General features: G+C 38.1%; 1 protein-coding gene across 1 annotated transcript in view; it reads left to right on the top strand.

Annotated features, from left to right (window-relative positions):
* The window catches only part of RYR2 (ryanodine receptor 2), a 445,869-nt gene that overhangs the window by 330,403 nt on the left and 102,743 nt on the right, over positions 1–12,723 (top strand). The window contains 4 exon segments of the mRNA XM_034663566.1: positions 958–1,050; positions 7,982–8,152; positions 9,247–9,306; positions 11,876–12,010. Coding sequence (XP_034519457.1) covers positions 958–1,050; positions 7,982–8,152; positions 9,247–9,306; positions 11,876–12,010 — 459 coding nt within the window.

The raw sequence follows: 12,723 nt of genomic DNA, 5'->3' as shown, positions 1-12,723 counted from the left end.
CAAGTATTTGGAGGAGTATTTATCGCAATCAGTAGATTTTTAGATGAATGTCTAATGATAATTACAAGAGTAAGAAAAAAATCTGAATTATGTACTTTTGAATCTTGTGGGTATGTTTAAAACCCAAATCTGTCAGTATGTGTCATATATATTCTTCCCCAGATATTTAAAGGTGAAACATCTCTGAGCAACCGTATTATTATGAATGGTAAGATCAGAATGTTAATGTGAGCTGAATGAAAATCAAAGCTTAGTCCTTTCACTGTCCTTCACACAAAATCTTTTATTACTCATCAGTTATTAACGTATTTGGATACTTACCAGGAAATCATTTTGTTTGGGTTTTGCTCATCGCAGAGGAAGGCATATGCTGCGATTATTAACTTCTCTTTTTAAAACTCTGATTATCCCTGCTTTCATTTTGTGTTTGCCATCTTTACTATCACTGCCCAAGCACTTGACTTTGCCTGTGTTCTTATGTCCCTGAATTAAAAATGAATAAAATAATGTTATAGTAGATAATGTGAGATATAGTAATGCAGTAGATAATAATGAGAAAGTAGATAAAATATCTGACAGAATGGGAAGTTACATCATAGACGTGCGTGCCCTGTGTTTCTCCCAAGAAGCAATGTATGCCTTTCACCAGCTAAACTGGGATTTGAGTACTCATTCTACCCCTCAGTAGGTGTGTGACATTGGTACTTAAATAGTCTGGATCTTAGTTTTCCTACCTTCGAAGCACACGTATTTATATGTAGTTCCCAGAATTGTTGCCCCAAGCCAAGCACCCTCATTGGATATTTAAAAGAAATATTTGTTCCCCTTTCTTGGTAAGTCTTATATATCAAATTACTACTTATCTTTGTAGAAACTTTTGGGTCCTGTGTAACCCTCTAATTACAGGGACTTCTTGTCTATGTGGTTTTAACTGAAATTTTCTTTGCAACTTCTCAGAATTTCAAAAGAGAAGAACAGAACTTCGTGGTACAGAATGAAATCAACAATATGTCTTTCCTTATCACTGACACCAAGTCAAAGATGTCAAAGGTATTACTATAGTCTGTTGCACTGTTCTAAATTTTTGAATGTAACTTTCATTGGTTGATTTTTTTCTACATTTTTTGGAAGGTGTGCAACTGATGTTTTAGAGATTTTGTAATGTTTGCTGATTAAACACACACACGCATACACACAGTTTTAAGGGTGCCCAGGATTTGTTTTGAGTAGGTATGGTAAGACACATAGACACAGAAATGACTGTCGTGAAAGAAGAAGTTTTTACTCGCAGTTCCCTCAATACCGAAGGCATAGCATATGGTGAGGGATGCGGGAGAGGGAACAAGGGGGGAAAGGTGGGCAGGAACTTTTATTGAGGTTTCTGTGGGAAGGGACAGGCAAAGCAGGGTAAGGAGGTTTAGGATTGGCTAGTTTGAGTGATTTCAATGGACTCTGGGGTATAGGGACATCCCTGTTGTCTGGTTCCTGGCCCTGGAGCAGTTAGGGCAGAAGGATCGAGACCCAGGTAAAAGATACAATTAGGGAATATGAGACTCTGGGTTGGTTGGTTTGTATATGAAAAGCATGCTTGCAGGAAAGTAATTGATTATCTGTAGGAAACGACCAGCATTGGGAGGCACAGTCAAAGATCAGCAACACCCCAAGATGTCAAAGCATCAGAGTAAAAAGACATTCTCAACACACACACACACACATCTACACACACACACACACCCTTGAAGGTCAGTGTAATATACATATAATCAATCAATACCGTCTATTCATCAATATTAAATATATGTGCATTTATATGTGACAAATATGTAAACATCAGATAATTAGTTAACACTATTTAAGAACCACATGCATGAATTCCAGGTTCTCACATATGAGATGGGGTGCATGCCTCTAGATTTTTGTTTTCTCTGTCACTCATGTTGGGGAGGGGAAGAACATTCAAAACACTTTAAAATTCACACCTTTATTGTTCCAATTACCACTACATAAGAAAATGAATATATTACATGGGGGTAACATAGAAAGTATTCTGCCAAATGGCCAGAGATGCAAAATAGTGTGCGTCTGGACAAGGAAATCAGTCTCTACCAACTCTGTCAATGATAGGAGAGAGTTCAAGTGGGAAGGACACCTACTTCCCTGAACCCCAGGAATGACTAATACCTGTCCCCTGCTTCGTTGGTGGCCATGAGGACAGCTGACTAGCATCACTCAATGCTCCTAGTCTTGTTTAGAGTTTTAAGCGCCAAGTATTTGACACCACTACACATGAGCGAAAAGCTAAGCCTCGCTGAAGGTTTGCATACCTAGAACACCTGTCCACCTGAGAAGCTATTTATGTGCCTGTGCTCTGCAAACAGACATAAAAGATGAGAACTGTTCTCTCCTTGGGTCTGCAGGTTAGCCTGAAGAGAGAGCTGATGCGTCATGAGGTGCGGTGCTAGGAATACATGTCTCGTGGATGTTTTGAACTGAAGACTGTTAGTGAATGTCTCTGCTTGGACAGCATGTTGTCAACTTAGGACCGTATTAACAAAGGCATAGAGAGAGGGCAAAACGGGTCAGCGTTTGATTTCAGAGGATGAGCATGATTCTGGTCTATCCTGAAACTCACGATAAGTGCAAAGTCTTTAGAGCAGAGGAGCTCTGCCTCTCCTTACACAGATATCCTCTTCCCTTTTTCCTCGCTGCAGTCCAGTGATCCTCAAAGCATACGCTCAGCATGCTGTGTATCCTGGAAGCCAGACGGGGGTATCGGTGCAGACCGAGTCAGAGTAACATTTACTCCCATTTGCAGGGAGAAAATGCCAAGTAATGGGTAGAAGCAGCTTAATATCCGCCCCCGTTCCCCCTCCGCGTGCTACATTTTCTCCAACCTTTCCAACTCTTTACCATGTGACTGCTGACACTCTGAGACAGGATACATAGGAAATAACAGCAATATTGACGAAGTACTTATTTATTTATTTTAATTTTTTTTAAGATCTTATTTATTTATTTGAGAAAGAGAACAGGGGCAGGCAGAAAGATAGAGAGAGAGGGACAAGCAGACTCCCTGCTGAGCAGGGAGCCCAATGTGGGGCTCGATCCCAAGACCCTGAGATCATGACCTGAGCTGAAGGCAGACCCTTCACCAACTGAGCCACCCAGGAGCCCTTGACGAAGTTTGTAGAAATGAGTGATCATGCTTTCCTTCCTTGTTTTTAAGATGTGTTGTTGATTTTGTCTGCATATGTGCTTGAAATTTTATATCGCATAAGTACCATGAACTTTTATCCTAGTTGTAATGTTTCTAGTTTACACAATGTTTAATGAACAATGAAGTCCAATACACCAACATGTTATATTGTTTTACCAAAAGAATCATGATGTGCTTGTGTTTCAGCATTTGGACAGATTTGGAAGTCACTGTGTTGGCCAAAGTAGCATCATAACTATACTTTTGTCAGTGTCGTTGAGGTGCTCTGCCAAGGTCAGATGGCATGAAGGACCCAAAAGTGGGTGTGGTCAGGGGATGGGTAACATCTTTCCCAGGAGGCTGTCCCATTCAGATCTAGTGCCAAGAATGGGTAACAGGATGGCAGCCATAGGTCTGACATCCGAAGCTGAAATGGACAGAGAGGTGTCCCCCCACGCAATGCTGAGAACAGAATGATGCAGAAGGCTTCAGGGATTCCTCTGACAAAGCCTCAAACTGTCTGCCACAGACATCACAGTACCAATCGATCTATTCCCCAGAGTCCAGAAGAAAAAAGGAACTCTTTTGAATGGAGATTCAGACCCAAACATAAACCACAGAACAAATTGTCTTAGATCAGTCTTCAGCCAGACGTCCAACCAGGGATGATTGCTTCTTGTATGGCATACCATTTCCACACTTGATAAGACAGAAAATAGGTGACTATAGGTAAACTACGGACATAGACAGCTGAAGCCAGCAGGCCAATTCGGATGATAGTAATTTGGGATTGGGAACCTCATTTTGACTTAATATGTACATAGTCCATACGGCAGAGAGAGGCCAGTGAATATGAGATGGGCCATAGCGCCCTTTGGAGAGGCTGACCCCGCATGTGCAGTGTGGCAGCCCAGCCGTGTCTTTGTCCGGAGGATGGGGAAGGCTGCTGCTGACTGCAGCAAGGGGCTATTAGTATGCTTCCCCAGTTGTTAACATGTAGGGTGGTAAGGGCCCTCCCTCCAGCGAAGCCTGTCCCCTCCTGCCCCCTGCTCTTGCTCTGAGCCCTTGCTTCCAGCAGAGCCCTGGGCCCTTGTGTGCAGCCCTTCTGTGACTTCTTTTAGACAGAACGTTCTACAAAGGCAGGGAACATGTCTTATTGACTTGGTAACTCTGAAGCTCAGTGCAGTGCTTGGTGCATAATGGCTTCTTCATTAATATAGATAAATCAAGTGAAAATTCGAATTTAAAGAGTTTAAGATTTGGTTCTTCACCTGGACATTTGTGTGTGTCTTACTCTACTGTTGTTTTTCCAGACTCACTGCTGCATTGGTACAAAGTATATAACGTTCTGTCATTATATGGCTAGCATTGCTGAAGTTTTGAATTTCATAAATTCTGTTTGTTGATGTGAGAAAAAAATAGTGGGTTTTGCCTATTGTGTTATAGAATTATATCCTATTTTGTATTAAGATTTCAATTCCTGTTGAAATGTAACAGCTGGCCTTAGTTATTTAAAGGCCCACTATTTTTCCCAGCTTTATTAAAATACAGTTGGCATATAACATTATGTAATGTAAGGTAAACAAGTCAACAACATATTGGTTTGATACATTTCTATATTGCAACATGATTATCAGCATAGCATTAGTTAACACCCACATCATGGCTCATTAATTACTATTCATTTTTTGTGGTGAGGACACTTAAGATCTATTCTCTTGACAACTTTCAAGTCGATAACATAGTATCATTAACTTTAATCACTCTGCTGTACCTGAGATCCCCAGAACTTACTCATCTTTTGACTGGAGGTGTAAACCCTTTGATCATCATCTCCCCATTCCCCCCACTTTCCGGCCCCTGGGAACCCCCACCTGCTCTCTGTTTTTCTCAGTTTGGCTCTTTTAGATTCCACATATGATATCATATCATATCATACGATATTTGTCTTTCTCTAACTTATTCACTTAGCATGATGCCCTCAAGCTTCACCCTTGTTGTTGCAATGGCAGGATTTCTGTCTCTCTCACAGTTGAATAACACTCCACTGTGTGTATATATCTGTGCATGAACTCATAGGTTGTTTCTGTATCTTGGCTATTGTAAATAATGCTGCAGTGAACAGGAGAGTGCACATATCTCTTTGAGGCCCTGTTTTCATTTCCTTTGAATGAATACCTGGCAGTGTAATTGCTGAATCACAGAGTAGGTCTATTTTTAACTTTTTGAGGAACGTCCACACTATTTTCCACAGTGGCTGCACCAGTTTGCATTCCCACCAACAGTGTAAGAGGGTTCCTTTTCTCCACATCCTTGCCACCATTTGTTATCTGTTGTCTTTTTGATCATTAGCCTCATTTTTATAATTAATATATCTAAAATATCATTTAAAACCGTTAATAAATATCTCTGATTTTTGTTTCGGTAGGCTATTTCAGTGTAGGAATATTAGAAAATGCTTCCCTTTTTTCCTGATACTCATTAAACTTTAGATTATTTTAGGTGAAATTGATAGAGTTATTTTTTGTGTGTGTGTGAGAGAGACAGAAACAGAGACACAGAGATTGGATGATGACAGAGGTTGGTTTGTCCTACCTCCCTCTAAGTATGCCCATGTATTGACCATGCTGTTGGGTGTTCGTCTCTGATTCAAAGGTTAGGAACCGGTCAAAAATGAAAAATCATGCAAATTCAGTGGCTTTAGCAGTTCTGCTCAAATTACTGAGCAGCTCCTATGTGCAAAGCAAAGTGCTTGGTTCTGAATAGATGGAAAGGAAGAAAACAGGGGTAACCACTGCCCTAACAGCGCTCCGTAATCTGGGGACGAAACAGGCACCGAAGAGAGAAAAAAACCAACTGACATAGATGTACGTGAGGATATCTGGTGGTTTGTAGGTTTAATTTCTTTATACTAGAAGTGGACTATATCACCCCTACGTGTTCAGAGATATAGCAAATTCTCTTTTCAGTTTATACATTTCCTGTGGTATAAGTGGGACTTTATTTATCTGGTGCTTCTCAAAATTGAGTGATTTGTGGATGCCCTTAGTGTTGATTTTAATTATTTTTATTACATGGCACTTAAATATGTATAAATATCAAACCAGGTGAAAGCTCCTTGTGCTTATGTAGACATAAAACCAAAAGAACTTTACAAGTTAAAATCAAAGAAAACCGCAACACCAACAAAATGTAGACATTAATGTATCGTATGCTATTGTTTTGCTGAATTGAAACTACCAGCATTGGATAGAAACATGTTTGCATAATTTGTATCAATTTGTTTAATTTTTTAGGATGTTGGTTCCTTATCTGGGTAATTATTTTTATCACTGTGGTTGCGTTTCCTTTAGCAAAGAGCTCATTTAAAACCACTGATCCATTTTTTATGGGTTAATTGATGTAATAGTATGAATAATTATTCACTGGGTTTTTTCTACTAAACTTACTGAAAATAATTTCTTACAAATTGGTAAAGATAAGAACAGGATCCATGCAATAAATACATCTGTTTGGAAAGTGAATACAATTTTTATTGCTATAGTTCAGATATTATAGGTTTGATATATCAATATATAATATATATCATAGTAAATACATTACATAATATTAATAATATAATATATAAGCTACCATTACTTTATGATGGCAGCTATTTACTGCTTTACTACATGTTGTGATAGATTTTTGTCTCTTTGGGGGGAAAGCAAATCATTTGTATGTTAAATTCTCTTCTGTTTTTTTTTTTCTCAGTAGGCCAAAACTGTTACAGTATGTCATTATCCTGAAAATATCTTCGCTGTTTTATTGCTTCAAAGAAATTTAACATGCACAAGGAAGTGCATAGGGGACAATTATTTTAATTTTGAAGTTTAAGTATGCCCTCTTAATAGAATAACTCATTACCCAGTGAAAATTAGACTCTGCATTTAAAGTGACCCTGAGGCATGAACATAATATTTAACAAAAAAATACGGAAGAACCGTGAAGTAGCATGGCGGTATTGAGATGTAAACAGGTCATCCAGAGATAATCCTGAGTACTTACGTTACACCAATTAGTATATTACGTCTGTTCCCACTCGAGGCGGGTTAATGCCCTGGGGAGACAAGTCTGCAGACTATATGAAAGGCTAATATATTTTATAATAGTTTTATATATACCACGTACATGTGTGAGAGAGTTTATATTTCAAAACAAGCATCTGTCAAAACAAAAATAAACCATAGATTCTTACATTGTTCCTCATAAGCATTGAAAACTACAAAACAGGGGCGCCTGGGTGGCTCAGTCATTAAGCATCTGCCTTCGGCTCAGGGCATGATCCCAGTGTCCTGGGATCAAGCCCACATCAAGCTCCTCCACTGGGAGCCTGCTTCTTCCTCTCCCACTCCCCCTGCTTGTGTTCCCTCTCTCACTGGCTGTCTCTATCTGTCAAATAAATAAATAAAATCTTTAAAAAAAAAGAAAAAGAAAACTATAAAACATACAATATTTGAAATTACCATGGATTTTTACATATCCATCTACCCCTCTAAAATCGCTATGTGCATTCTCCTTCTCAAAGTGTATGGAAAGCACACCAGTGAGTTGTCATGACCTGGGAATCTGCAAGTAGGACTTGGAAATGAGCAAGAGATGTTAAGAAGGAAAGAGGAAAAGAATTCTCAACAATAGGGACCAACAGAAAATAAGGAAGATGGACTCTGGTCAAGTTAGAAGAGGTTCATTGTTCTGAATGGGAGAAAAGCAGTCACAGAGTCCAGCCCTTGGTTTGTTCCGTAGGCGGCTGTTTCTGACCAGGAAAGGAAGAAAATGAAGCGCAGAGGAGATCGGTACTCCATGCAGACTTCTCTAATAGTGGCAGCTCTGAAGCGACTGCTGCCCATCGGGTTGAACATCTGTGCCCCTGGGGACCAGGAGCTCATTGCTCTGGCCAAAAACCGATTCAGTATGGTAAGTTTCCTGTTCATACCGGTGCTGACCATCGCTTGACCTCCAGCCTCTCAAATGTGTACACTCCTTTGGCTCACTGCTCTGTGTCAATATTTCATGTGCATTAAATGTTCTGTTAAGCATTTCACTGCATAGGCTCTACCATTCAAATACAGAGACTGCCTATTTTTTTGTGGCTGTGTTTTATTTCTAAATTATGTTAGTCACCTTCAGGGAATATTGAGGAACCAAAGAGAAAAGATGCAAACAAGTTCCTGGTAGTGAAAAAAAAAAAAGAATTTCATATGAACTCCTCTATAATAAAATTTGTTATGAGAAGTCTATTCAAATTTTTGAGGGGTAATTTTTTAATGTGAGAAGAATCATCTGTGCTGATTGTAGTTGGATACAATATTGACTTTTAAATCAACATCTCTTTGCCTTTGCAAGCTTCAAAATTTAAGTTCTCCAGATCTTTTTAGGGCCCCTGTGTTTTCTCTTCATGGCCATGCAGATGCAATTTTACAAAAATAGACATTGGGGTTACTATTTTATATTTAGGGAAATTGGAGTGCATATTCGTCTCTGCCTATTGCCACACTGAATGAAGCCCCTCTCTGTGTATCCAGAGTTGGATACCATGAGATAACCAAATTGAGGGGAGGTTGTAGCGGAGTGGGCTGCATGGATGCATTTCTGTGGACGGTTCTAGTATTTGATTCTCAGGATACACTCCTTGTTATTACTGGGTCTTGGGGGATATCATTAAGTGCCAAAATTCCTTGGTGGAGATTTCAGCGAATGATGGAGACAGATTTCTGTTTGAACCCAAGGGAGCATATGTCTTCCCCACTTTTTGTGAACTGGAAATTCTGTTCCATTGAGTCATAAGGCACTTACTGTAGAATTAAAGTAGGTTGTTATCTTGTTTCTAGTCACAGCAGTATCAAGAAATGATCTGAAAAAGAACCCCCCAGATGATATGTATTTAAATCCTGTAAATATGTTTATTCAGACATATACACTATTTCAAAAGAGGTTAGAGTTATTTCTGTTGACTTGTGACAGTTGATGCATTGTAAGACTTCTTTTAGGTAACATTTTTTTCTTGACAGAAAGACACGGAGGATGAAGTACGAGATATAATCCGCAGTAATATTCACTTACAAGGCAAGGTAAGCCAGATTTAAGCACATTTAGTATTTATGAATTAGTTAATCTCTCTTTAGAATAGTCCTACAAATAATGTTACTTTAGCAGTTAATGTGGAAATACATTATTTTAATCAGTCTTTATTCTACTTGCAAATCTTTTGGTATTAAAGACTCTCAAGATAAGAAATGATGGATTTTTAAAGTAACTCATTGAAAATTCTCAGAATTTGAAGAAAATATGTCACGATTTGAAATAAAGTTTGGAAATTTCCTTCCTTAGGTCTATTTGAGGACTTTTGGGACATGGAGACAGATGTCCCTAAGAATTTGAACTTTTACATATAGTGACCAGAAACTAAATATGTGTACTTCTGAGTCATTAGTACGTAGGAGATATTAAGACTTGCTGTGTTAGGAATAAATGAATTTACCTAGGGAAGTGAAGGAAAACATGAATAGAAATCATGAGAACAGCTACTTATTAATGTTGGGTTAAAAAAAATTGCTGGAAATGCGTTTCATAGTCCAGTGAGCATTTACTATTATTTGGAAATTTTTTACTAGGAGATACATTGTTCATTTGTTTATGGAACCCACTATGCAGTGTAAGAAGTCTAGCAGTTTATTATATTTGCTTCCATTCTGGTGTCCCTCCTGGAGAATTTTCTCAATTATGAAAATGTCCGAATGTCAAAAAGTAGTGACTACAGTATGACGTTTGCTTTTCTGGGTACTCAAATGTTCCTTTCCAAGATCAAAACCATATTCTTTTTCTTTTAACACTTAGGACTACAGTATGATAAAGGTGAGACGTGCCTTTCCAGTATTCACAAGAAACAAATACTTATTTAGGACAAATTTCATTTGCACTTTGATGAGTATGTACTCAGTCATACATTTAGTTATAAACTTGTCCAGAACAGGAGATGAATTCCCATTAGAGCTTGATCCCTTTTCAGATAGCAAAAAGATTTTGAACATTTTAAAATGTACTAATAAAGCTTCCAGCTAAACCTCAAGGGAAGGGTTTATGCTACATACATGGGTGTTTGCGGAGATCACGTAGTCCTTGAAAGGGTCTCCACGGGGACTCAAGACCGCACTTTGAGAACCACGGTTTAGGACAATCACTACTGAGTAGAGTCAGGAGATGTTTGGTACCACTCAAGGAAGGTTCTCTTGTTAAATAAGCAAATGAAAAAGGTTGTTTTGAAGAAGCAGAAGGAAATTCTTCCATTATATTCTAAAGGTTACTTGTAGGAGTACTCTGGACAATTTATATTGTGTACTAGGGAGTCAGGAAAAAAGAGGAGAGCAGAGTAGGAAACACATTTCTAATCAGCATTTCACCTCCAAATGACTGAGACCTGGAAATAAAGTGGTAACGAATACATAGATTTTCTTTTCCGCATTTCAGTCTATACTTGCTGTGCTGTGAGGCAGGCACACGTATCATGGGGCCATACAGACTTAACCAAAGATGAATTCTTTCGTTCCGAACACCTTCTCAAATATATTGTTTTGAGATTGTTGGACTGGTAATCCTGGGAGCCAGAAGGAGTAATTTTATATTAGAAAGAATAAAGATCTGCTCATTTAGCCAAGTACAAGTAAACATGTGTATTAAAATCTAGAAGGACCAAACACAGTCCTCAGATGAAAAAGTATATGGAGGAAAAACATTTCATTTTATCAAAGGACAAATGGTGTTTACAAGTCATTCAGTGTGCAAAACTCTGTGGTCGCCTCTAGGTGAAAGTTATTTTTCGCATTTCTAACTATGCTTTCTCAGACGAGGAGTTGTGCAGTTTCAGATGTTGTCCATTTACTTCTGCTTCGTTGCCCTTGGTCTCCCATTCGTAATGGAAATTTGAAAGGGGAAGAGGAATATAAGGGGATTGCTTTGTCTGTTTTTAATGACATAGTTACTTCTATATTATTTCTTTGAAGTAATGTGATCTGTTCCTTGTAAGCATGCTTATATTTTTCAGTTTCTATGATTTTATAATAATCTTTCTCAAAAACATACAGAATTCAGTTATATCTCCCACTCAGGAAATTTGACAGTATTAAAAAACTCCTTTATTATAGAATATGATTTTATTAGCCCTCCATTGGTTTATATTGATATCTTTGTTTCAGTGAGATGAAGCTCGGTTGTAGAGTCCCTTTATTTGTAGATAAGTGTGATCCCATATCATTGCCTGTGAAAGTAAGTATGTAGGTCTTTCAGTGTTTGTGAAAGGGGAAGAGAAAGTTAGAAGATTGCTTTGTCTACTTTCTTGCCTTGACTATGTCCAGCTCATCCTTACATCTTAGGCAAAACTTCCCTTGTCCAGGGGAACCTTACAAACCACCAGCAGGTTAGCTTGAAGCTCACGATACCTTCTATTTCTCTTGAGTAGCCTGCAGCACAATTGTACATATTTAATTTGTCTTCTCCACTAGATGATTAATTTTGTGAGTCCGAGCTCATTCTCTACCCTGATCTCTGCACAGAGTTTTGATACTGGGCTAAGCTCAATAAAGTGGTCTTCCCCTCTTTAGGTCATAACCTTGTATTTTTGAAACTTTTCCCTTCTTCCTGCAGTTGGAGGATCCTGCTATCAGATGGCAAATGGCTCTTTACAAAGACTTACCGAACAGGACTGAAGATACATCAGATCCGGAGAAGACTGTGGAAAGAGTATTAGACATAGCGAATGTGCTTTTTCATCTCGAGCAGGTTAGATTCTGCATTGATTCCATTGTATCTGCCATAACCATGTAAGAGCATTTTAAAGACGATGTGTGTTAATTGATGGCTCTGGGCCAAAAAACATGTATGTTCAGCATATTCGTTATAAAGGATATATGATCCAGGAGTGCTCATATCTAATAAGCAAAATTTCCAAGCTTATAATTTTTACAGCTCTATATAGCTAATGTATTTTGGGATATCACGGCCTTTGTTTTATTGTTTTTTTCTCAAAATATTTCTGTAATTATACAGATAAATAGGATTATATACTTAATTTTAAATCATTCTAACAAAAATTTCGGGAGTTACCTGATTGCATGTTCTACGTATCATTTTTTATTACTGCTCATAACAACATGTTTGGGATTCTTTCACTAGTTTAATATTTGAATTTTTTTGGTCATTTGCTTCATCTTTCCTTTTATTAGAGATATTTTTGAGTTAATTTGCTCCAGGATCAGCAATAAATTACATTTAGAGAAGAGCAGTGCATTGATATTAAAACTATGTGAGGATAGTGTTTTTATATAATTACTCAGTTGTATCCTACTTCTAAACTACAAAGTTCACTATGTGTTTGATTTCCTTATTCATTATCCAACAGTTCTCAAACCAATAATATTTGAAACCTTATCCACCTGTGGGTTATATTTTTGTGTAAGTAATCTTCTGATTTAGGTAAAATATCTGCAATACGG

Source organism: Ailuropoda melanoleuca, chromosome 6, assembly GCF_002007445.2.
Source record: "Ailuropoda melanoleuca isolate Jingjing chromosome 6, ASM200744v2, whole genome shotgun sequence".
Classification (NCBI taxonomy): Eukaryota; Metazoa; Chordata; class Mammalia; order Carnivora; family Ursidae; genus Ailuropoda; species Ailuropoda melanoleuca.
This window is presented reverse-complemented; position numbering and strand designations above follow the sequence as displayed.